At 53.6% G+C, this 22,850-nt stretch overlaps 5 protein-coding genes across 5 annotated transcripts; 2 read left to right on the top strand and 3 right to left on the bottom strand.

Annotated features, from left to right (window-relative positions):
- Positions 1-1,077: 1,077 nt before the first annotated feature.
- Positions 1,078-6,886, top strand: TRIVIDRAFT_180640 (uncharacterized protein; the record flags this gene model as incomplete). Its single annotated transcript, XM_014099987.1, has 5 exons — positions 1,078-1,671; positions 1,756-2,340; positions 2,377-5,400; positions 5,468-5,820; positions 5,887-6,886. 5 exons carry the CDS (start codon positions 1,078-1,080, stop codon positions 5,993-5,995), a joined length of 4,665 nt encoding a protein of 1,554 aa, XP_013955462.1.
- A 597-nt stretch (positions 6,887-7,483) lies between these two features.
- On the bottom strand, positions 7,484-12,139 carry TRIVIDRAFT_52153 (uncharacterized protein; the record flags this gene model as incomplete). Its single annotated transcript, XM_014099988.1, has 5 exons — positions 7,484-9,241; positions 9,304-10,592; positions 10,652-11,618; positions 11,677-11,780; positions 11,842-12,139. 5 exons carry the CDS (start codon positions 12,137-12,139, stop codon positions 7,484-7,486), a joined length of 4,416 nt encoding a protein of 1,471 aa, XP_013955463.1.
- An 886-nt stretch (positions 12,140-13,025) lies between these two features.
- Positions 13,026-14,915, bottom strand: TRIVIDRAFT_114314 (uncharacterized protein; the record flags this gene model as incomplete). The annotated part of the gene is made up of 2 exons (XM_014099989.1): positions 13,026-14,390; positions 14,451-14,915. Coding segments are annotated over 2 exons (1,830 nt in total), but the record flags the coding sequence as incomplete, so codon positions are not given.
- A 488-nt stretch (positions 14,916-15,403) lies between these two features.
- On the top strand, positions 15,404-16,622 carry TRIVIDRAFT_52156 (uncharacterized protein; the record flags this gene model as incomplete). The annotated part of the gene is made up of 4 exons (XM_014099990.1): positions 15,404-15,446; positions 15,545-15,675; positions 15,771-16,286; positions 16,353-16,622. 4 exons carry the CDS (start codon positions 15,404-15,406, stop codon positions 16,620-16,622), a joined length of 960 nt encoding a protein of 319 aa, XP_013955465.1.
- A 1,728-nt stretch (positions 16,623-18,350) lies between these two features.
- Positions 18,351-21,166, bottom strand: YAK1 (serine threonine protein kinase CMGC group; the record flags this gene model as incomplete). The annotated part of the gene is made up of 6 exons (XM_014099991.1): positions 18,351-19,249; positions 19,330-20,068; positions 20,136-20,295; positions 20,358-20,557; positions 20,627-21,017; positions 21,084-21,166. The coding sequence occupies 6 exons, from the start codon at positions 21,164-21,166 to the stop codon at positions 18,351-18,353; spliced, it is 2,472 nt and encodes an 823-aa protein (XP_013955466.1).
- Positions 21,167-22,850: the final 1,684 nt, after the last annotated feature.

A 22,850-nucleotide genomic window follows, 5' to 3' on the forward strand; every position in this document is an offset into this window, starting at 1 on the left:
CGTCGATCAGTGGCATTTGGCAACTCTCCATCGTATGACCAATGATTCAACAAGGACTGCGTCACCAACAAACCTCAAGCAGTGAACAAGAGTTTCCGCCTTTAATACTTTAGGTTAGGCGGTTACCTAATGCATTTTAGTAGTAGGCAGAGTCCGAGATATTGGCGCAGAGTTTCTGTGATGCCGCATCCCGAGAGAGAAAAAAAGGTTTATGTTTTGTTTGTTTGTCTGCTTGTTTGCCCTGCCAACCAGAGGCATCCAGAGATTCTCGCTTTTTTACTAAAGCCAAACAGTGTGATAGATTTTCTTTCTTTTTTTTCCCTAGACATTTTACGGTGAAATCCCTCTCTTTTTTCCTCGCTTTCAAGTCAAGGTCAGAATCCAAATCAAAACCAGCTACGGTATACTGTACTGTCCAGGTACTTTGGCCGCCCGCAAACCGCCCGCCAGACCACAAGTACCCGGCACTTCCCGACCCCTCCAAACCCCAAGCGGCGTGCAAGGAAAGAAAGTCCCTAGCGCCACCCCTCTCTTAGTGGCCACTGCCCCTTCCGCCCACATCCATATCCTAATTCCTGCTGCCCAAAATTTTCTTAGAACCTCCTCTCCAACCCTCACCACTCCAAAATCATCCAGTGGCCGGTGGAATTTCCCTTCTCACCTGGCCCTTTTTTCTCCCCTCACAGCATTGAGCATCTTCTGCAGCTTCGGTAACAGAAGATCGATTTCTCTGCTCATCCCTAGACGCCGCGCGGGATCGTAGCCAGTCTACGGTCGTTTCCCCCACCCGGTCGCTTTTTTTTCTCGTCCTCCGTCTCGATCCAGGCTCGCCCCCCCGATCGAACGAAACGAAGCAATACCCTCTCTTGAGTGTTCTTGATTTACTTCGGGAACAGTCCTTTTAGAGAGCCGTCAAGGATCGCCTCAGCTGATTCTCGAATACATCTGCGGAAACGTCGCCTCGGCTTTCGTTTATTTTTTTTTTTTGGCCCTCGCTTTTGGCCCCGCCACCAACCAAAAAAATAAAAAATAAACACCAATCCTTCGTTTTCTGCATCGCGAATCGCCGCTCCCCATATGACGTCGCCTGCGAACCAGCAGACTCCGATCCCGGCGACCAACACCAACGCTCCTACGGCAACTTCATATGCCTCCGCAGCAGGTGCGCCAAAGAAGTCCGCTCAAGCGCCTGTAGTTGCGCCCGGCTCGAACCCCCCCTTGGTGGTTGGCTCCTCTGCCCCGGCGGCACAGAATGCTAAGGCTGCCTCATCGCCTTCTCCAGTAAACGGCAAACAAGCCGTTCCTCCCGCAGTCCCGGCCGTCGCCCGCGGCTCCTTCAACGGCTCCGGCCCCGACCACTTTCGAAAAGGCTCCGTCACCATGGCTGCCAACGGCCCCAGCGGCTACGTTCCCAATGGTGGCTCCATTGGTGGTGCCAAGTCTGGAATCCAGTTTGGCTACGACTCGCCCGCTATGGGACACAGCACTCCTCAGGTCGGCCACTCTGCTCCTATCCCGGTCCCCGATGCGAACAACAACCACCGAGTGCCCTCCCCCGCGCACTCTCCTGCTCCTATTCCGCAGCCCTCTGCTAGCGGTGGCCGACCTCCGTCTAGCCTGCAGCAGCCAACGAACCAAATGACCTTTGGCAGTCTTGGTAGCGATGGTGATGTAAGCTCCAATTCGGCTTTGGCCTTTCCCCCCTCATACTCACCCCTCCAAATCGATCAAGTGCTAATCTGTGAATGCTTCTAGCGCCACATGAGACAAGGCTCCGTGCCTCCCAACTCGAACCTGGGATCTCAGGGCACACACTTCCGCCGCGAGTCGAGCCATTCCGTACAGAGCGACAGCAGCCGTGGCAACTTTGGCCCTCAAAACAACCGCCAGAACCGAGGCTCTTTCAACCCCCATGCCACCCAGTTCAATAACCAGATGGGATTCCCTCCCAACAACCAGTTTCGACCTCCTGGCCAAAACCGCGGCATGCCTCCTCCTTTCCAGCCGGGTATGACTCGACCCTACCCGAACTCACCTCAACCTGCCCGGAGCCCTGCTCTCGCCACCCTCAACCCCTCGCTCCCCGGCACGCCGAACATGCCCCCCGCGACGATGCAGCCCAACATGGCTATGCAGAATCCTCCCGCATATCACTATCCGCCACCGATGGCAGCTCCTCATCAGCAACAAGTACAAGTACAGTACCCCTTTCCTGCAGTAGCCACCAAAATGAATTTAAAGCCCAGTTACAAAAAGACAAAAGGCCGTCGTGAGCACGACAGGTCTCTTGTTCAAACGGGACGCCCCTTGGATCCCGCGCGTGAGCCAAATACCAGCGATGTTTTGCAGCAGCAGCAACCGCAGCAGCAGCAGCAGCAGCACCAACGCCGTCCTGGTGGCAGTGGCCAGCGTGCAGATACAATGTGGCGTGCCCACGATAAGAACAACATGCGTCCGGTTTCTAGTGGAATTCCAAAGGACAGCCCTCCTCCCTATGTTCCCTTTGTCAACTCCCCAAGCCACCCAAATTCGCTTGACCTCTCTCCTGAAAACGGAGGATTTGAACTCTGGCTAACTTGGAAGAATCAGACTTTCGGTTTCCCCCCCCAGCAGATGAACCAGTTTGGCCAGCCTATGCCATACTACCCCGGCGGAATGCCCTACATGGCTCCTCAGCCCAACTCTCAAGCTTACAACCAGCAGTTCGCCCCCCCTACTTACCACCAGCAGAGCCACAGCATGTCCCGATCGCCCTCGCAGCCTGAGCGGCCGGTCAGCGCCAGCCAGCCCAGCCAGCCCGCCATTGTCTCATCCAACCCCGGAGCCCTGAACGCTCAGCCAAAGCCAAACAGCTTTATTAAGCCCAGGAAGAGTGCCGCAGTTCAAATTAAGAATCTTGCTGGTGAGGTTGTCGATACGTCAACTTTCAAGCAGCCGGCTTCTCCTGTGCCTAGCACTCATCAGACCAAGACTCCTCCTGTCGTCGCAACTTCAACTCCCCCACAACAGAAGCTCGACACACCCACTCACGCCCGCACGGACAGCCAATCGCCGTCAAAGACAGCTAAGGAGATTCAGGACGAATTGAAGGCCAAGATCCAGGCTGAGATTAGGGCTGGTCAAGAGGCCGCCGCTGCTAAGGCCGCTGCTGCTAATGAGCCCAAGCCCAAGGAAGAGGAAAAGAAAGAAGTGGCAGAGGAGCCAATGGTCGAAGTCAAGCCGGAGGTCAAGGCCCAGCCCGAGGCGGCACCCGAAGTCAAGCCTGAGGAGAAGAAGGCCGAGCCTGTCGAAACCAAGGTTGAGGCCAAGCCTGAGCCCCAACCGGAGGTTACCGTCAAGGTTGAGACGCCAGCCCCTGAGAAGCCCGCCGAGGCTGCTAAGACTGAGGAGGCCCCGAAGGCAGAGGAGCCGACCAAGACTGCCGAAGAGCTTGCTGATGAGGAGCTTGATCGAATCATCCGGGAAATGGAGGAAGCCGACGCCAAGCGTGAGGCAGAGGAAGAAGAGCGCCGTAAGAAGAGAGAGGCCGAGAAGGCAGCTCAAAAGGCGAACGAGGAGGCGAACCGAAAAACCAAGGCCGAAGAAGAAGACCGCAAGCTGCGCGAGCAGGAGCGTGAGATGGAGAGACTCGAGGAAGAGAAGGAGAAGCGACGTGAAGCCGCCGAATCTTCTGGAAAGTCCCTCTCCGTTGCTGAAGCCCTTGCTCAGATGCGTGGTGGCGATGAGGGCAAGAAGGACGAATCTGCTGAGTCTGTTGCTGATAAGCTCGCCGACATGAGCATTGGGGACAAGTCTGCCGATGCTGCTGGCCAAAAGGAAAAGCGAGTCGCCAAGCCTGCCGCTCTCAACCTGGCCCCTATCAAGACCAGCACCGTGGAGCCCCCTCAGCCCAGCGCTGCTCTCCAGTCTCTGAAGTCGGCTCGCTTCCTCCAGGTTATGGACCAGGATATTTACCCCGAAGGTATCAAGTCTCCTAACCCGGCCCTCAACGCCGCCGTCGCGAAGAAGGGCAAGACATTCAAATACGACGCTGCCTTCTTGCTCCAGTTCCAGAAGGTCTTTACTGAGCAGCCCTCGCTTCAGTTCCACCAGCAGATTAAGCAGCTGATTGGCGATGGCGATGGCAACCGATCTGCATCGCGCGGCCAGACCCCCAGCTCTGCCAGGCAGGGATCTCGCGGTGGAGGTGGTTTCCCCGGCGGCTCTTTTGGCGTCCCTGCTGGACGCACTCTGCCTCCAGGAACCACATCTGCCGACCGCATGGCGATTGCCAGTGGCACTCTGCCGCGGCCCCAGGTCAACCCGATGGCGTCTTTCCAGCGTCCCGGCGCTGCTTTCCCTGGATCATCTTCCATGTCTCGCACTTCATCCCAGAACATGCGCAACATGCCCAACTCCCCGCGCCAGTCCAGCAGATCCACTCGTGGTAGCCGACGCAACGACCTCGCTGCCAAGGAAGCCCAGGCTGCTAAGACCATGCCTCTTACTGCCGGCCAGGAGGTCAAGCCCATTACCATTTCTGCCACTGGATGGAAGGCTAGCAGCCTTGGCAAAGCCCCTGCTACCGCCGCTCCTCAGCCTGGCCAGCTCCTGGATCCTGAGACTGTTCAGCGAAAGGTCAAGGCCGCTCTCAACAAGATGACACCGGAGAAGTTCGACCGCATTGCGGACCAGATCCTTGTCATTGCCTCACAGTCAAAGGATGAATCCGATGGACGGACACTGCGCCAGGTCATCCAGCTCACCTTTGAGAAGGCCACCGACGAAGCCCACTGGGCTTCCATGTATGCCAAGTTCTGCAAGCGCATGCTTGAGACTATGAGCCCTGATATTCGCGATGAGAACATTAAGGACAAGAATGGCAACGTGGTCAGCGGCGGTAACCTGTTCCGCAAGTATCTCCTGAATCGATGCCAGGAGGAGTTTGAGCGTGGCTGGACGTCCAACCTGCCCGAGGCCCCTGCGGCCGAAGAGGCTGAGAAGAAGACTGGAGAGGCTGCTATGCTGTCTGATGAATACTACGCCGCCGCCGCCGCCAAGCGACGAGGCCTTGGTCTCGTTCAGTTCATCGGAGAGCTGTTCAAGCTGGGCATGCTTACTGAGCGTATCATGCACGAGTGTGTTCACAAGCTCGTCGATTATAAGGGAATGCCCGACGAGGCCGAGATCGAGTCTCTTTGCAAGCTGCTTCGCACTATTGGTGCCAACCTCGATGAGACCGACAAGGGCCGTCCTATGATGGACATTTACTTCCAGCGTATTCAGGGAATGGCCGATCTGCCCGAGCTACAGAGCCGTATGAAGTTCATGCTCATGGATGTCATTGATCTCCGAAGAGCACGCTGGGTGTCCAAGGAGGCCAACAAGGGCCCCAAGACCTTGGACGAGGTTCGCGCGGAAGTGAGTTTTAACCCCCTCCCCAATATCATCTCCTTTCCTTCGGAAATGCTAATCAACGTAAATTTAGGCCGAAGCTCAACAAGCTGCCAAGGCCCAGGAGGCGGCACGAACCAACCAGCGGGGTGGCCCTGGTGGTGGCCGCCCCCCTGTTGGCCGTGGCGATGCCCGAGGCTTTTCTGGAAACTTCAGCCAGCCAGTCAGCAACCAGGTTGGCATGGACGACCTCAGACGTCTGAAGGGCTCGTCTGTCAACCGAACCTCAAGCTCAAATGTCACCTTGGGCCCTGCATCAATGCTCTCCTCTCGTAGCAACAGCGGACGACGATTTGGACCTGGTGGCGCTCTTGGTCGTCCTGGCGATGACTCCAACAGCTCCTCCCGCGCTGGAACTCCTGGCCCAACAAGCTCTAATGCTTTCAGGTAAGCATTTCTCACTCCCCTTCATCCCCTATCAACACCCCATGCTGATACCTTGTTTCTCTCCAGCTTGCTAGCCACTATGGATAATGACCACCCGGCCTCCCCTCCGTCTGCTGGACCCTCGCCTCTCATGTCAAAGGCAGTTCCTGCCACTGACAAGAAGGACAATGAATAAAAAGACTCTTTTCTTTATTCTCGGTGTCTTTGCATTTTTGGGGGGGAATAGACTCGGCGGGGTTGTGTTTTTTTTCTTGCATTTACAAGGCTTTCATGCGACGTCTTCACTAAAAGTTTGAGCACGCATTTCACACGCGATACCTTTTGCCCCATAGACCATTTGACCAAACGAGTGGACAGATGTGGCCTCCCTCAAAGAAGAGGAGATCGGGGGCACTTTTCTCTTTATTTTACTTTTTTTTTACTGTCTCCGGACTAGGGATTCACCATGCCTTTTTATTCATGATTGTGTTATACCTTCTTCTAATGTCCCTTTGGTGTGCTCCAATTCTTAATGTTGAGTGGCTCGGAAATGTGAGAAAAATAAGGACTCAGTTGATGTCATCATCTGCCAGCACAAAAGGGTCATTGTGAGGAAATTATGGACGCAATGCCCAGCTGTCAGTGATGGGGCCAATCGGCGAGATGAGAGAATGCCCACACCCGAGACCTGCGAAGGGGGATGAAAACACAAAATGGGATGCGTCATGTTTGGAAGTTGACGAGGCTTAACATGGAAGTCAAGAGGCTCATGGTGACAAAGGCAACTGGATGGCTACTTGTTTGCCACAAAATGATGATGTATTTACGAGGGAGTGGGGGGAAAAGGGAGGGAAGAGGCAATTCGGAATGGAATATGGTTGTGGTTTTACAATGGGGGGGGGAAGAGGTCTTGATATCTGATATTTATCCCTCATGTTGCCTTTAAAGCCGTGTTCTCCTTTTGCAGGCCTGTCTTTGTTTTGTCACCGTGTGCTTGCTGTGTGTACTTTGATGGACGGGACGGGACATTTGGGTGATGGGCTTGGCTGAGCGGCATGAGTACCACGTATATTGACCCTTTTCTTTTTAACTCCCCTTTAATTCTCTATTCTAATGAGAGATGTATGTGGGGGGATGAATAGGAGAAAAGAGAGGAGGGAGAAAGGGAAAAGTAAAAATGGGGGCTTTGAAGAGTTTTTGAAGGTAGATATAGTACTTTCATGTCGATGAGTGATGTTTTGGTAATTGTGCTATTTGATCTGATGAGCTACGGAACGGACCGTTTGTCATCTATAGTATGGGTATGGATAGTTTTTCAAAATTGTTCATTGACTCTATTCACATTGTTTTGCTCATGTCTTACATGACATCTCGTGTATACAATATTCAGTTCTCGTTTCGATTACAATTGTATAAAACGTCTCCCTAGCCAAATAAACACGGCAAAATCCCATGTCTTGCAATCTTGCAACACAAAGACAGGCATCCAAGTCCTAAACTCCAAAGCGCCTATGAATCCTCATCTCTCAGATCCGCATATCAATGATCTTGCCCTTCTTTTCTTTTCCCCATCATAGCCAACAACACCCCGACTCATGCTACGCAAGATATGTTCATCCTTTGCAGAAAGGATTACATAATATAAACATCCCATCATGACTTGTATTTTCCCCCCATTCACTTCTCATGAGGCAGCAGCAGGGGCAGCCGAGACAGCGCCCAGCATCTTACTGAACCCAAGCTTTGCAAACAGCGTATCCATGGCGACCCATTGTCTACCGCACTTATCCAGGTACTTGTCAACAACGGCCTTGACGGTCGTAAAGCGTACACGGTTGTGCTCCACCAAAGCCCGGATCTTCTCTCTTTCTTGACCCGTCAAGTCATTGTTGGCATCAAGGGCTTTAGCCTTAGCCTTGTCTACATCCCACAGACTGGCAAAGTAAACGAGCTGGTTATAAATTGCCTTTTCGGTATACTCGTAATGCATATTGCCAGCACAGTCGCGTGCCAGACCCTTGGGTCCCATACAGCATATGCCGTAGACGCTCATCTGCCGAGTGCGATTACCGCACTGAGGGTCATCGCAGACAAGCCAGCCTTCGTAGTACCGGGACGTCTGGAGGCGAACTGCGTGTTCAACCTGCGCTACGACAGACAGCGTAGGGATAACTGCGCCGCAGCCGGGGCAGATGACGCCTGACGCAGTGACGCGATCAGGGGAACTGGTGAGGCCCTCGAAGGCGGATGTAGCTTTGCATTTGCGGCAGCGGAGAGCGAGGCGTTTACAATCGACGAAACGGACCTCATCGGGAATCTGAGACTCGAGAGGGTGGATTTCGAGATCGTCACTTGTACCGCTCTGCTGTGTTTGAGTGGAGGTATACCGACGAACGTCCAAGCCCAGCTGTTCAGCAAGCTGCGATGTCGAGGTGCCCGCAATATTGGCACACAGACGCTCAACAGGCGGGAAGATTTGCTTGGCAATATACCAGTCCACATCGGGCTGCAGAGAGGGATCGGCCTTGAGATCTGGCGGAGCATAAGCACGCTTCGGCGCAGGCTCTGAGCTCTGGCTGGTTCCCGTAACAATGTAGGAAATCACATCACCCTTGCGAATGGTTTTACCCCTGGCCAAGTCGCGAAGGGCGACTTGCACTTGGGGCATGGAGTCGGCATTGGGATACTCCTTGGGACCCTTTCCAAGCTGCGTGTAGATGGTGTACTTGGGCACGGGGATCGCAAAGTCGCGCATCTTGGTGGCAATATCGCGTAGGTACTCGTGGATGCGGGCCACGGAAACTTCGATATCGTCTCCAGACAAGATGTCATCAAGCAGATGCTTGGAGACTTCCTTGGAAAGGGCGCAGTACTCACGACGCCTCATATCCAAACCTTTGACCTCCATCTTCTCGATAAATTTGCCATCCTTTTCAATGAGGTTAATGGCTGCATACTTCTTCTTGGCTTGCAGCAAGATGCGGCGGAACACATTGTCGATGTCAATTTCCAGCAGCCTGTACTGCTCGTTGACGGCCTTCTTGAACTCGTTGCCGACCTTGAAAGCGTCTGCAACGTTATCAACGTTGGCATTGATCATGACGGAATCCGTGTCACCGTAAATGACTTGCAGAGATTTGCTCTCGGCAAGATCCTTGGTGCTGCGCAGAATTTCTCGGCCCTTGTGCGTGGTCAAGATGGCGAGGGGGCGAGCATAGAAACGAGATCGAGTATATCCCAAACAACCGTACATGGAGTTGGCTGTGAGCTTCAGAGCCAGCTGTTTAATGTCCCATGTGGCAAGCTCTTCGGGTGTGGCCTTCTTATCCTTCATCAGATTCTTGACTTGGCGACGACGACTGACGAGCGTAGCAATAAGTCTAGGTAGAATGCCCTGATCTTGGTTAACAGGCACTTCGGGGACAGCGTCCTCATTTTCAGCCTAAGCGATTTAACGTCAGTAAGGGCCACTTTGGAAAAGAAATATTTACGAATGCTGCTTACCGATGCTGTTCTATCCACAGTGGTGAAGCAAATGTTAAACTCCTGGATAATGGAAGGATAAAGAGAGTTGAAATCCATGACAAGGACAAACTTGTCATAAAGGCCCTTTTCTGGCTCAAAAACAAGACCACCCTTGTACTTGTCCTTTTTCTTGCCATCGCCTCCTTCTTCCTCGGCATTTTCCTCTTCGGCCTTTTGCCGTCCTTTGAATGTCTGCTTATCTGGACAGATGTACTTGTTGCGATGAAATTCGTGGAGGAGAATGTACTCGTTTCGCTCAGCGCGGGTACCAGTCAAAGTACGAGCCCAAGAGTTACCGGCCAAGTTCGTCAAGACCTTGGTGAGAGGCAGCAGCTGCACACTGACAGCTAATGCGGCAATGTAGTGTGTGTCAGCTTCCATATGAGTAACGTAATCCATGAGGCCCTGGCTCTCCTTAGCCCAGGTGTTGAGAGCAACTTCGTTGTCGACATCACGACGACGGTTGTCACCTGTGAGATACAGGCTGCACATTTCCGTCAAGCTCCAAGTCTGACACTTGAACATGGCAGACTTTCCTGCATCATTGGCAAGATCGCAAAGCAATCGGCCAGCCATGACCTGACGCTCAGCAAACACGTTGCCCCCAGTCTTTCCAATGGAAGAGGGCCACTGAGTTCGCCGCAGTCTTCCGAGCCTTGACCACTGATGGACCTTTTTCTCAAACAAACGATTCAACAGCACACTGTAGTCAACGCCTTCTAGCTGGTGACCGAGAATGACATCAGGATCCGCTACGTCAACCTGGGCTAGGAAAAAGCTCAGGAGATCAGATTCTTGTTTCTTCAAGATGAGACCTCTGTCTCTCTTCTTCACTAGCGTATCAAAGCCCATGGGAAAGGCCTGTCCGTGAGGACGAATGACGGTAAACGTTCTACATGGAAGTTTCTCGGCGGGAGTCGTATCACTGAGAAGCACCTTGTCGTAGATTCGCGCACTGATGGCAAGGATCTCCTGCTTGTTCTCCTTTGCATTGAATGTTGTTCGGAGAGCGATGCTCATCAGCGTCAGCGGGGGCATATCCATGTTGTCGGAGTCGCTGATGGTCGACACCATGTTAGGATGTTCAGCCAAAACCTCGAGCTTGCAGTGAGAAGCATTCTTGATAGCGCCAAAGTCAGCATCCTGGATCTTGAGCCAGCAAGGACCCATGATGTTCTTCCAAAGAACAAACTGCTCGAATAGAGCAGTGTTGGTGCCAAAGACATGGGAAAAGGTCTCTCCCTTTGCATCCATGTTGATTGCGGGTTCTAAAGAAAACAACTGTAGTTAGTAGGCTGTTCGCGCACCATATTGGCTCATGACGTACTTGTGTAAGGATACAAGAGTTTCATGTACTCTGCCTCCTTGGGAATCTCCGGCAGCTCAAAGGCATATTTCCGCTCGCACTTTTTGATCTTGTACATGCCAACGTTCATCTTGGTCATGATCTCATCAACCTCGGTGTAAACATCCGTCATGTCTACTTCATCTCCCGTTTCTTCACCATCTCGGACACGTTGTTGTCGAGGCAGGAAATAGAGTTTTCTGAGAATATTGTCAATCTTGACAAAGCAACTGACATATGACTGTGTTTTCTTGTTCAGCACTTTGCCAAAGAGACACAGACTGCCGTTGACTTCTGTGTAATCGGTCCAGAAGAAGTTCAAAGACCCATCCGACTCGATAGCGTCATTGTGGTCTATTTTGCCGATGCCCCTAGACTCCAACAGGGGAGTATTGACAACGTTGAGCTTTTCTGTAAGTTCGTTCCAAGATGTAGCGTCTACTGAGGTGTCTGGAACCTTGATGGGGGATGAAGTTACTGCCGGCTCTTCCTTGATGATTTTCTTCACCGGCCGGGAAGCTGCCATATTTACACTGGCAACCTTGACAGCGCCAGCATGAGCAACCTCCATCATATCGTCATCGTCGTCACTTTGCGGCTCCTGCTTTATCAGAGCCTTGCGTTGGGCGACTTTGGCAGCGGGAGAAGACGGTGCTGGGTCGCTCATGGGCATATCGGCCGTAACCATAGGCTCGTCATCAATCAAGGGTGCGAGATCGTCGTCGTCGTCAAAACTTGGAGGTGCGGGCTCCGGTGACGGCAACCGAATGTCAACCCGCTTCTGCTTCTTGTAGCTGGGCTCTGGCGCAGGGGATAAGTCTCGAGCCCTGCGTCGTTCGCCGCCAGACCGTTCGACTTTGGACGCCTTTGGAGCCGGAGCAGGAATGTTGGCGTCTACCTCTCCGAGGAGGTCGGCAAGGAAGTCGTCGTCAGCCTTGGTTTTGGTAACCTGCAGTCCTGTTAGGCTGTCTGAAGGCTGTACAGCATGTTGAATGGGTGTGCCATACCTTGGGCTTGGGCTGCGCTTTACCGGCGCCTTTGGTAAAGTACTCGCTAATGCTGCGGTCGTTGGCATCCCGCTTGGCCAGCTCTTCCTCGCGGCTCTTCTTGGCTGCCTTGGTGATGAGCAATCAAACGACCAGAAGAGAAAACAGCTGCAATCCATCACTCACCTGCTTTGCTCGGCCTCCCACGCACTGGCAGTTCGTTCTCCCCTTCGCTGTCTGATTCATACCGCCGCACTCTGTCCCAGTCTTCGCGGCCGTCGTCGGCATAGCCCTCGCCATTGTCGTCGACAACAAAGTCGTCCTGGTTCAGGCGATCCCGCACAATCTTCTTGTATCCAGCCTCGTCCACCTCGTCATAGAGATCGTCGGCATCTTCGACCTGGTAGCTCTCAAAGGCCTTCTTGCCCGCTTGGCGGAGGGCCTTGAGCTCGGCGAGCTTTGCCCGGCGGTCGACCTTTGGCATGGCGGAGTGAGTGTTTGTTTAGGGTATCATGAAATCGTGAAGGAATGTCGAGTCGAGGCCACTCGTTTGTTGTGGTTGAAGAGAGAGAGACGGAGAAAGAAAGGCGAAAATGAAGCTGCTCGAGTCCCAATTGTTTGTTGGAGGGTCCGCCTGCGAGGTACCTCCCACATGCCCTAGCCAGCATACACTGATCAGGTATCTCTAAGCCTGCAGGAAGCGCGTCTTTACGCGTGAGTCGCGTTGTTACTCGACACGCTAAATCGCTACCTTAATTAATTGGCAGCACCAAAAGTGACGTGGGGCAGCTCACAGAGTGGGTGGTCTATGCATCCAAGCGGCGATATCCATTTATCGAGGCCGAACGTCTCATGCCGCCAAGCTGTATATGTAAGTGATATATGCAAGTCCACGGCTATATTTCAAAGAAGACAAGACCAAATTAGGATGAAACTAGGGACGAAATAAAGTAGAGATGCGTAATATTCTAAACGAGGCCGGGGATATCTTGTCACGCCACCAGGATATACAGAGGTTGCTCTATGTCTAAATCATACACTCATAACTCTTACATGCCGTACATGTATAGTAAAACCCCCTACATCTACCTTCTGCTGTTTCTGTTGTCGCTCCACGATCTCCTTGGTCGCCTCTCTTCTTCCACCTCACTACTTCTGCGGTTGCTCCACGAACTCCTTGGCCGTCTCTCCCCTTCTTCCTCCCCGTTTCTGCGGTTACTCCACGACCTCCTTGGTCGTCTTTCTTCTTCCGCTTCCGCCTGCTTCGATGTATCCCAGACAAAATCACCGGCTGGCCTGAACTCAGTACTGAATTTGTCCTCTCCACTGCCCTCCTCTCCAACTTCTCCAGCTGTGTCTCCCTGGAGAGGCTTGCGCAGGTTGGGCTCCCTATCTTCACGATCCGAGTAAAACTTTTGAATCTCACGATTTATTTTCGCTCCCACAGCGCGGAGGTCCTTTGCGTCACTCTCGGCAAGCATCTTTTCGTTGATGACTTTGTTGAAAGCGCTAAACATGTGGCGAGCCAAGGCGATGACCTCACGCTGGCTGTTATACAGCGCCCCCGTGTTAGAATCGTTGCCTTTTGCTTTCTCTTTAAAGAAGTGATAGTGAACTTTCTTATAAGGTTCCCAGAGGTGGGCAAGGGCTGTTGTTATTTGCAAGCCATAGTCACGCTTGGCGTCTTCTTGGTTGCCCTGTTTGAGTTTCTCGCGGAACTGAAAGTGGCTGACCAGGGCAACCCGCAAATACAGGCGAAGGGTATGAAGATCTGGCACGGAAAGGCGCTCGAGCATAGAGTCAAGCACTCGATCTGCGTTGGCAATGACATTGGGGTTGATGTTATCGCGGACACAGGTCTCCATGGCGATGCGGTAGTGCTTGGCATCAATGTATTCGTCAGGCATCAGGCTCAGGATCGAAGAGGCGTGGCCACTGGCCTTGGCGACTTTGAGCATGCCAAACATGCGCAGCCAGTTGTCGTTATCCGGTATCACACCATAGTAGCGGACCAGGAGATTCCAATACTTGATGCCGCACGTCGTAAGCTTTGATGAGGCCAGGGTTGTGAGGACCAGAGCGAGGGTATTTCGGCCAGGGACAGCATAGACAGCTCTGGTCGAAGGCACCTTCTTTGGGGCGCCAGTAACAGCAATCTTTTCCATCTGAGTATCTTGGAACGCGTCCATGCCAGCCTCCTTGGCCAAATTGGGTATGCTCATGGTCTGGTATAATAAGTCGAGCACCTCCTTCTTCTGTTCCTTATTAGGGGCGAGGAGTAGAATACGGCCCATGGAGCACACCAGCTCCTCGTCTATGACCAACTGGGCCTTTCTCCACTTGTCAATGACTTCAACCCAGATGCTCTTGGCACGATCCACAGCCTTTTGCAGGTTGGCGGCTTGCTGCTCCGGCGTGATGTCATCCACAGCAAGGAGCGCTTGATGTCGCAAAGCATTAAAGATGGTAGTATACGTGTAGGGCGTGGGGGCGCGAGTAGAGTCATTGGCTGTGTCGGCTATCAGGAACATGGAGTCAAGGTCACCGGCTCTTGCGCAAACATTGAGCACAGCGTTCATATGGATCGAATTGGGCTGTAGCCGCTTGTCGTTGAGGAGAATGTTGTAGTGCTTGACAGCCTCTGCGACGGCAATCTTTGGGTGTTGCGACTGGGCGCAGCCACGGAATATGACGGTAAAGGTCTGGACATTGGGTAGCTGCCCTCTTTTTTTCATCTAAACGGGTTGCTATTTAGCGCATTGCAAGAGTTGGGGGAACAATTTCTAGTCACTGACATCGTTGTAGAGCTTGATGGCGTTCTTCAGCTGCTGCTTGCCCAGCAGGTAGTTGATGAGGTGGTTCCACGCAACAACAACCTGCTGTTCTTTGCCGGCAGTCTTGGTGAGGAGCAAGGCTTCGTCAAACCTGTCCTTGGAGAGAGCTTTCTCCACGTACTGGGCAATTTTCCAAGGATCGTCCATATGCTGCAGCTCTTTCTTGACAATGCGCTGCAGCCGCTCAAAGTTCTTCTTCTTGGAGGCTTCTGAATCGACGGGCTCTAGAACAAGACTCCGGGGAGCGTCGGTCTGTTCAGTGCTTGGGACGGCAACTGAAGCATAATGCCTGCTGGTCTGTGGAGGAGCTGGTAGAATTCCAGATGCTGTCCAGATGCTGGCGGCTTCGGCGAGGGGTCTGCTGCGAGACGAAGCTTGCACGGCACGGCGCAGGCAAGCGGCGCAGCCAACCAGACTTTGCGACATTGCGCCTAGGGGACAGAATTAATGATAATAAAAAATCAACAGGACACCTGCCTAGCTATTGTCGCCTCATGGTGTATACGAGTATGTATAGCATCAAAAGAAAATTGCCTTGGATGCTCTACTGTAAAAACAATAGTGGGCTGGCCTTATCTTATCGGCCACGCACTAGACAGGGATATCCCGCCCCCAAGCCCGCTAAGCCATCCACAGCTTAGCGCTGCATCTCCGTCAGCCTCTCTTCTGCCTCCAGCCAATCACATGCCTCGGCTTCCAAGTCAAGCCCGTCCCAGAGTTTCCATTTCAGTCCCATTTCAGTCCCCCTTCAGCTTTTAAACCAAAAGGAACAGACGCGACAAAAAGTGGCCAAAGCACCCTCGTCCTCTCCATCTTGTCCACCTTGCCGTCTTCCATTCTTTTCGCATCTCTACTCTACGCTGAACAAATACCCCAGCAGTCTCTTTACTCTTTACAGCCCCTGCACGACAATCATGGCGCCCGTGGCCAAGGAATTCGAGCGAATCATCCATACCGGTACGCACATGGCCGTCGCGCGCGCAGACGGAAATCCGCATCCGCATCTCTCGATACCACCATCGTGAGCCCGACCATTACTTACTGACGGCCTGCAGCCCGAGAGCGCAAGAAGAATGAAGCCCTCGCCGACAAGATCTTCTCCAGGGGCCGTCGCCAGAGCGCGCCAGCCAACTCCAAGGCTGCGCAGCCCGGAGGATCGCTCGCCAGCCGTGTCGGCGTCAAGAAGGTACAGATATGACATGGACGGGCAATTGCATCTGGCATCTGCCTCGGACGAGGACAAGACGGGGCTAACCTCCTGACGAATAGGCCCAGCCTCAGAACAAAGCCACAGTTGCTGCTCAGCGCCGTCGAGCAACCATCCCTGCCGGCGACGTCAACGGCGAGTGGACTCACGACCTCCACAGCTCCGTCAACCGCCCCAACACCTCCGCCAACGTCCCTCTCAGCTCCCGAATAACCCTCCCCGGCGCCGCCGGCAATGGCGCCCCTAAGAAGACAGCCGCCCAGAAGAAGGCTGGCCGGCTGGCCGCCGCACTCGACCGCATGGAGACGGACGATTCCGTCAGGCAGCAGGTCAACGTTGTCAGGAATGGCAAGTCGCAGAGGCCGGATGCCGGCATGACGATCCGGGGACTGGCGGGTCCGTTTGCCATCATGGGACAGAACTTTGCGCCGGGAACGACGGCCGCGGATGTCGAGAGTGCCATGACGCCCGTGGGTGGCGAGATGATCAGCTGCGAAATCGTCAAGACGCAGCCCTTTATGATTGTCGAGATGGTGTTTGCATCAAGAGAGGGAGGAGAGAGAGTAATTGAGACGTTCAACAACAAGACTGTAAGGCTTTGTTCTTCCCTTTTTGCCCTCTTTGGCGCCCCGTTACTAACAACCCTCCCCTTCAAGGCCGACGGCAGAATTCTCAAAGTCTACGCCAAGCCAGGCGGCTACAAACCAAGCCGCGACTCACCCTCGGGACGCCAATCATCGTCAACCCGCGACCAGGTCGTCGACGGCTCCATGGGCTTCCCCGACAACGACCTCATGGACACGGAGAACGTGCCCCCCTCGACGAGGAGCAACAGGCTGCACTACAACAACGACGGCGGCAAGAACAACTCGCTCAACAAGCGTGGCCGCGGGTTCCAGAGGGGCTCCTCCAATAACGGGCGATAGAGCCGTTCGTCGTCGAGGGAGTACTGGGGGAGGAGATCTGTACCATATTGAAAAATCCCAGTTTGAAAAAAAAAAAAAAAAGCCCAAAATCTCTCCTCCCCGGTGGCGGCTTTTTTTCACTTCTTTGTTTGTTTTAGGATACAACGGATCTGGGATAAGGGATAATTGGTGAAATAATTGAGCGTTTTTATTTTTTATTTTTTATTTTTTTTTATTCCTTTTCTTTTTTTCGGGGCAACTGGTGTGTCATTGGCAGCGTTTCAGTGAGGTGAAATTGACTTTTTCGCTGCAGCTGGTGCTTGCAATCAAGGCAGGGCGGTATGAATGAATGAAAACAACAAAAAGCAGATTTCATGAGGCCAAATATATAGAAATACGATCCATTGCATATCTTGTCTTTTAGATCCTAGAGTATCAAGAAGTTGTTGCACGATGCAGCCAAGACTCAACTACACTGACAAAAACATACAACTCCCCCAAGCAAACACAATAAAAAAAAAATCATCACAAACAAAAAGCTTTTCAATGCAACAAATAGTATTCAGATGATAATATTCACAAAATTCCGCCCACACCCCCCCCCCACCGCTTTCCATGACAGGTATCAAAATCGCCACCTCGACTTTACCCTCCTCCATCACCACTCTGCCAGGCCCAGGATATATAACCAACAAAGAGACCCCCCTCCCCCTTTAGCAAAAACCTCACTCATGCTCGGAACCAGACGAAATCGAAAACTGAAAAATCCATGACCAAGAAGGGGGGACAATGAAAAAAACAAAAAAAAAAAGAGAGAAGCGCAAAAACAAGGATGGGAGACACAAAAAGAGGCAGCAAAAAACGAGCAAACAAAGAAAGCCATATCTACTAAACCCATGCCATCCCATAGTCCTCCAATTGCAATTTCTCTCTCTCTTGTTTTTCTTCTCTCCCCTCCCATCTCCTTCTCCTTCTCCTTTGCCCATCTTTATCCCCCCTCCAAAACACACGATGCAGGACAAAAAAAAAAAGGACAAATTTTGCATCCTACCGTGACAAAACCCCCCTCATCCCTCCCCCCATCTTGAAGAGCGAGAAAGAATTCTCTGCAAAGCACGTAATAGAGCCAGTCTCGATTGCAGATACATACAAGGAATAACGAGAAGCGACAACGACACCGAGGCAGACACCAAGTAGTCGTACACGGGTAGGAACATGGCTGATCCCACAGATAAAATAGAAACAAGCAAAGAAACCCCATCCATTCCACCGATATGCAGATTACGGGCAGTCATCTTACGAAAGAGGGGTTGCCTCTGGTTACGTAAAGACTGCAAACGCTCTTCCTCCCAGTCCAAACCCATGTATATCATTAGTGACGTGTGTCGCAGGAACAGGTCCAGTGAGCGGCTCGGGTATGAGGCTTGTGCTGTGGGGGATTCAGAGAAACATCCCCCTGTCACCGCAATGGTATCCCCCTTGCGACTAGAAACACACCAACCTCAGTAGTCATATCAATGGCAAGTTCCCACTCGTCACGACTCTCTTTCAAGCCATCGGCGAGTGCCCTAAAAAGAGCGGCGGATCCATGGAGCGTAGCGCCTATGCTCTGATATTAAAGACGGACGTTTGTCTTTTATAGCGCCCAGTCACTTGGCCATAATACCCACGTAATTAACAAAACTACCACAGTCCGAGAGACTAGATTTCCTTGACTTCGGGTGAAAGGTAAGAGGAAAAAGGACGGGCTCAATGCCATGGATTCTGGCTGCTGCCCATAAAGCCCTCTTCCAATGTTCGCTCTTCCAGGTTACGAATAAAGTCCCGGTTGCTGCGGGCACCTCCCTGTTGAACCCGGCTGCCCCGTCTTCCGGCACGGCCGGGTGCGTTATCCAACCCCTCGCCGGTTGGTGGATAGTATGCTGGGCTGGGCTGGAGCCGGATGGGCTGGCTCGGGTCAAGGTGGCTGGCGACTCGTTGTAAAGCGGGAGGGATGCCGCTTTGCTGCTGCTCCATGGTCGAAGCCCGCTGTCTGTTCGTTCTCATGCCGCCTTGCTGATACATATTGGGCTGTGCGGGGTTCGAGTATTGCCCCGACGGGAGCTGCTGGGGAGGCTGTGACATGACCATTTGACCATACTGGCCGGTCTGTGGCGGCCCGTATTGAGGGGGGACGTTTCCATGGCCAGCGCCAGGGTTATAGACGGCGCTGTTAGAATACAGAGGAGCTGGTACATGGCTAGAGGGTTGGTACTGCCCACCACCCATGGATGACGCATATGCGTTTTGCGCAGAGTTGGCTTGTGCCTGGGCCTGAGCCTGTGCTTGAGCTTGAGCCTGAGCTTGAGCTTGGGCCTGTGCTTGCGCTTGAGCCTGGGCCTGGGCCTGAGCCTGGGCAGCCTGAGCTTGCGCCTGCGCGGCTCGTTGCTTGCTGAGGGCCTCGGCTTGCTGCTGTTGCTGGGTGCCGGGAGCTGGTGATCGGTTGAGGGAGCTTGACTTCAGGTTCATCGGCGGGACAAACGGCCCTGTGTATTTTTGTTGCGTGATGAAGGGGTGGAGTTTTGCCTGCTGCGGCGACCACCGTTCCAGAGGGTTGATGTTAAGCAGGCCTCTGACGAAGTCGATGAAGGCGATGCGATTGTTCATCTCTGCATCAATGTTAGGTTAGTTTGAGGAATCGCATATAAGTGGTTTTAAAAAAGGCCGTCTTTTTCCAAAGATTTCTCACCTCGGTCGATTTCGCTCTGCTTCATATTCTTGCGAGGCATGGGATATGACTTGATAATCTCGGGCAGCGTATTAGCCTGGAAATACTTCTTACTAGGTTGTTCCTTGGTGTTGTGCTCCCGCGAATACTGCTCCATGCTCTTCATGTGGTATGTCCGCCTGCCAAATTCATCCTGCCGCCTTTCGAAAAACTCGAGGCCCTGCTTCCCCATGTCGATCATCCAGTTGGGCGGGTTGCCAAGCATCTCGACAATTCGAGCAATCTGGTTGTACTCTGACGAGCCGGGGAAGAGAGGAAGTCCCAGGAACAGCTCCACCACGATGCAGCCCAGCGACCACATGTCGATGGCAGACGAGTATGGCAAGCCCAGCAAGACCTCAGGGGATCGGTAGAATCTGGATTGGATATAAGTGTAGACCGTCTGGCGCTCGTCGCATGCCGAGCCAAAATCGATAATCTTGATGATTGGGCTCTCGAGGTTCTTTAGCAAAATGTTTTCCGGTTTCAGATCACAGTGGATCAGCCGAGCTTTGTTGAGGAGGGCCAGGCCATTCAGAAGCTGCTGGGCGAAGACGCGGACCAGAGTTGTGCTGAGACCGCGGAACTGGTTCTGCTTGATGAGCTCGTACAGGTTGACGCTGAGCAGCTCGAAGACGAGGCAAAGGTGCTGTCGGTGGATGAAGGTGTCTTTGAGTCGGAGGAGATGGTGATCATCGTTCTTGTCGAGCTTCGTATTGAGCTTTTTTTTTTTATCAAGTCAGCACAAAACCAACCATCGTACATGAATGGAGGGGGGAAGAGCATACCAAGTCGAGCACGGACACCTCCATCATACTCTGGTTGAAGTAGGCAGTGCGGTTTTTGATGACCTTGACGGCCACGACCTCTTGCGTCTTGAGGTTCTGGCACTTGACGACCTGGCCAAAGGTTCCCTGGCCCAGCACATCGAGGATGAGATAGCGATTCCTACAAGAAAGTCAGAGGAGATGTAACGACAACAAAATGAGGAGAGGAGTATGTTTACGCACTTGTGACCAGCTTCTTCAGAGCCCAGAATGTCGTTTACATAAAGGATGTAATCGCTATCCTCGTTGTCGTAGCCATCGTTTTTGGTGCCCTTGCTGGGCTTCGTCAGGACTCGGCGAGGGTTTCGCGAAGACTCGTACTTGAAGCTCGGGTTGCAGATGCGGTACGTGGCAGGCAGATGCAGCGTCAAAGCTTGGAGGGGCTATATCAAGGTTGGAGAGACGGAGTTAGAAGCTGTCGGGCAAAAACAAGGGTATGGTGGCAGACTAACGCTGATGAAGCCGCCCTCTGGGTTCGCTCGCCTGAAGCGCGGCTGCCTCGTGTTCTTGGGCTGCAGCTCGGCGGGCGACTTGATCTTCTTAAACTCGGGCACCGCCTTCATCATGGGGGGGTTCGGGCGGCGAGGGGCCTTGGAGTCGCTGAAGGAGCCGTCGAGTGTGGCCACGGCAGACGAGGGGTAGCCGTCGTGGGCGTACGAGGCAATGGGGGGCAGCTGGGGCGCGCGGCCAACATAGTACTGGCTCGAGTAGTCGGCATTGGGCGGCGTCTGCTGCGACGGCGAGCTGGTGTAGGCCTTTGAGTAGGGCGACGTGGGCGACAGGGTGTCCATGGGCGAGTATCGCTGGGCGGCAGACGACGGCTGCTGCTGGTGTTGCTGCTGGCTCTGCAGCTGCTGGAGCTGGAGCTGTTGCTGGTGCTGCTGGTCCTGGGGCGTGTACAGGCCCGACGAGCGGGTGCCCGACAGATGGGCCTGGTGGTGCGGCCTCATGGGGTACTTGATGCCGGCGTGGGCATCGTGGGCGTCGTGCATGGCGACGTCGCCGCTGGTGTCGCGCACGGGGGCGGTCGCGAGAGGCGAGGTGGCCGGGTTGAGGTTGATGCTGCTGGAGGAGCCGTGGTGGGCGCTGAGCTGCTGCTGCGGCGGGTAGTGGTGCTGCGGCGGCTGGTGCTGGTGCTGGTGCTGGTGCTGGTGCTGGTGAGGCAGCTGGTAGTGCAGCTGGTGCGGCAGCGTGTGATGCTGGTAGGGTTGGCGGTCGTAGCTGGTGCTGCTGTGGGTGGAGGACGAGTTGTTCAAGTTGTTGTTGTTGGGGTTGGAGTTGTTGTTGTTGCTGCTGTAAGGCGAGCCCGAAGCGGCAGCAACAGCAGCAGGCGGAGCGGATGCAGACGCAGACGCAGACGCAGAGCCAGACACGGCAGACGAGGCAGCGGCAGAGGCAGAGGCAGCAGACGCTTGACCGGCCGGGGCGTGGCCAGAGGAGGCGGAGGCGGGCAGAGGCGAGGGATAGTCTCGCGATGTCTGGCCGTTGTTCTTGTGTCGAGAGTCGGGGTACCACGACGGATTATCCATGGCGGGCACAGCGCAGAGGCGAAGGAGGGGCGTCAGCGGTCCAAGCAGCGGCCGACCGGGCCACACAGCACCTCCAGAGCGCTCAAGCGCTATTATTTCGCACCAGACGGTTGGTCAGCGCCGATTGCGTCCGCTCCAATGTCTTGCGACTGCGCTCGATCAACAAACTGAGTCGCAGCAATTGGGCGCTTGGTGGAGGCCCAAGTTCCGGGGGATGCGATATTGATGCGATTGATTGAGGGAGGCGATGGGACACACAGTGGGTAACGGGCTCTGGCGGGAATGGTCTGGATGCAAGGTTGGATCTTGATTTGGTGGCATAAGCCCAAGTCCAAGCCCAAGTCCAAGCCCAGACAAGCCCAGACAAGCCCAAAGCCCAGCCCAGCTATCGTCGGAGTATTAGATCCAATGTACTGTAGCAGCGCAGTGGTGATCAGTCTGGTGCGACTCTGACGTGCTAGCTGTACTGTAGCAGGTATCAATGTCAGTGGAGGTAATCAAATCGATCAGGGCAAAACAGAGAAGAAGAAAAAGAGACAAAGGGATTCGCTTCATTCGGGCTTAGAATTTGATGCTAGTCTCATTCTCTTCATTTTCCCTTTTTTATTTCTCTCTCTCTCTCTCTCTTTCTTTCTCTCAATTCAATCGTTCGCCGAGACCGAACACGTTTGCAACGTTAGTACGTACAGAACCAGCGCTCACGACCTCCACGCCTTTGTAGCGGTACCCAGCAGTTGCACCCGGCGCCACGGCGTGCTCGCTGTGCTTCAGTGCTGAAACGGGCTGCAATCGCTGGCCGTCCGACCGCAAGCACAAGTACCGCTACATGTCTTGACAGCCAGCCTGTGGCTTGGGCGGGGCGCTGCCCGTTGCCCAGGGAGCTTCCACTGGCTGGCTAGGCCGCGTCGGTACTAGCCGCTGCGACAAGTCACCGCAGTACCTGTACTTGCATGGGGGCATAGCTGAAACATGGACTCGAAGCATCAGCAGCAGATCTTTTAGCCTGTGCTGTAATACCGTGCAATCTGTGATGACAGCTCTCCGGTTACCTACCTAGTAGTAGGTGCTGATCTTTACTAGTAACTGTGTCGATGCCTATCTATCCAATCTCGAATCAATTGGATTGCTTGATTGCTCTTCAATGGCA

The sequence above is a fragment of the Trichoderma virens genome (genome assembly GCF_000170995.1).
Source record: "Trichoderma virens Gv29-8 chromosome Unknown TRIVIscaffold_73, whole genome shotgun sequence".
Classification (NCBI taxonomy): domain Eukaryota; kingdom Fungi; phylum Ascomycota; class Sordariomycetes; order Hypocreales; family Hypocreaceae; genus Trichoderma; species Trichoderma virens.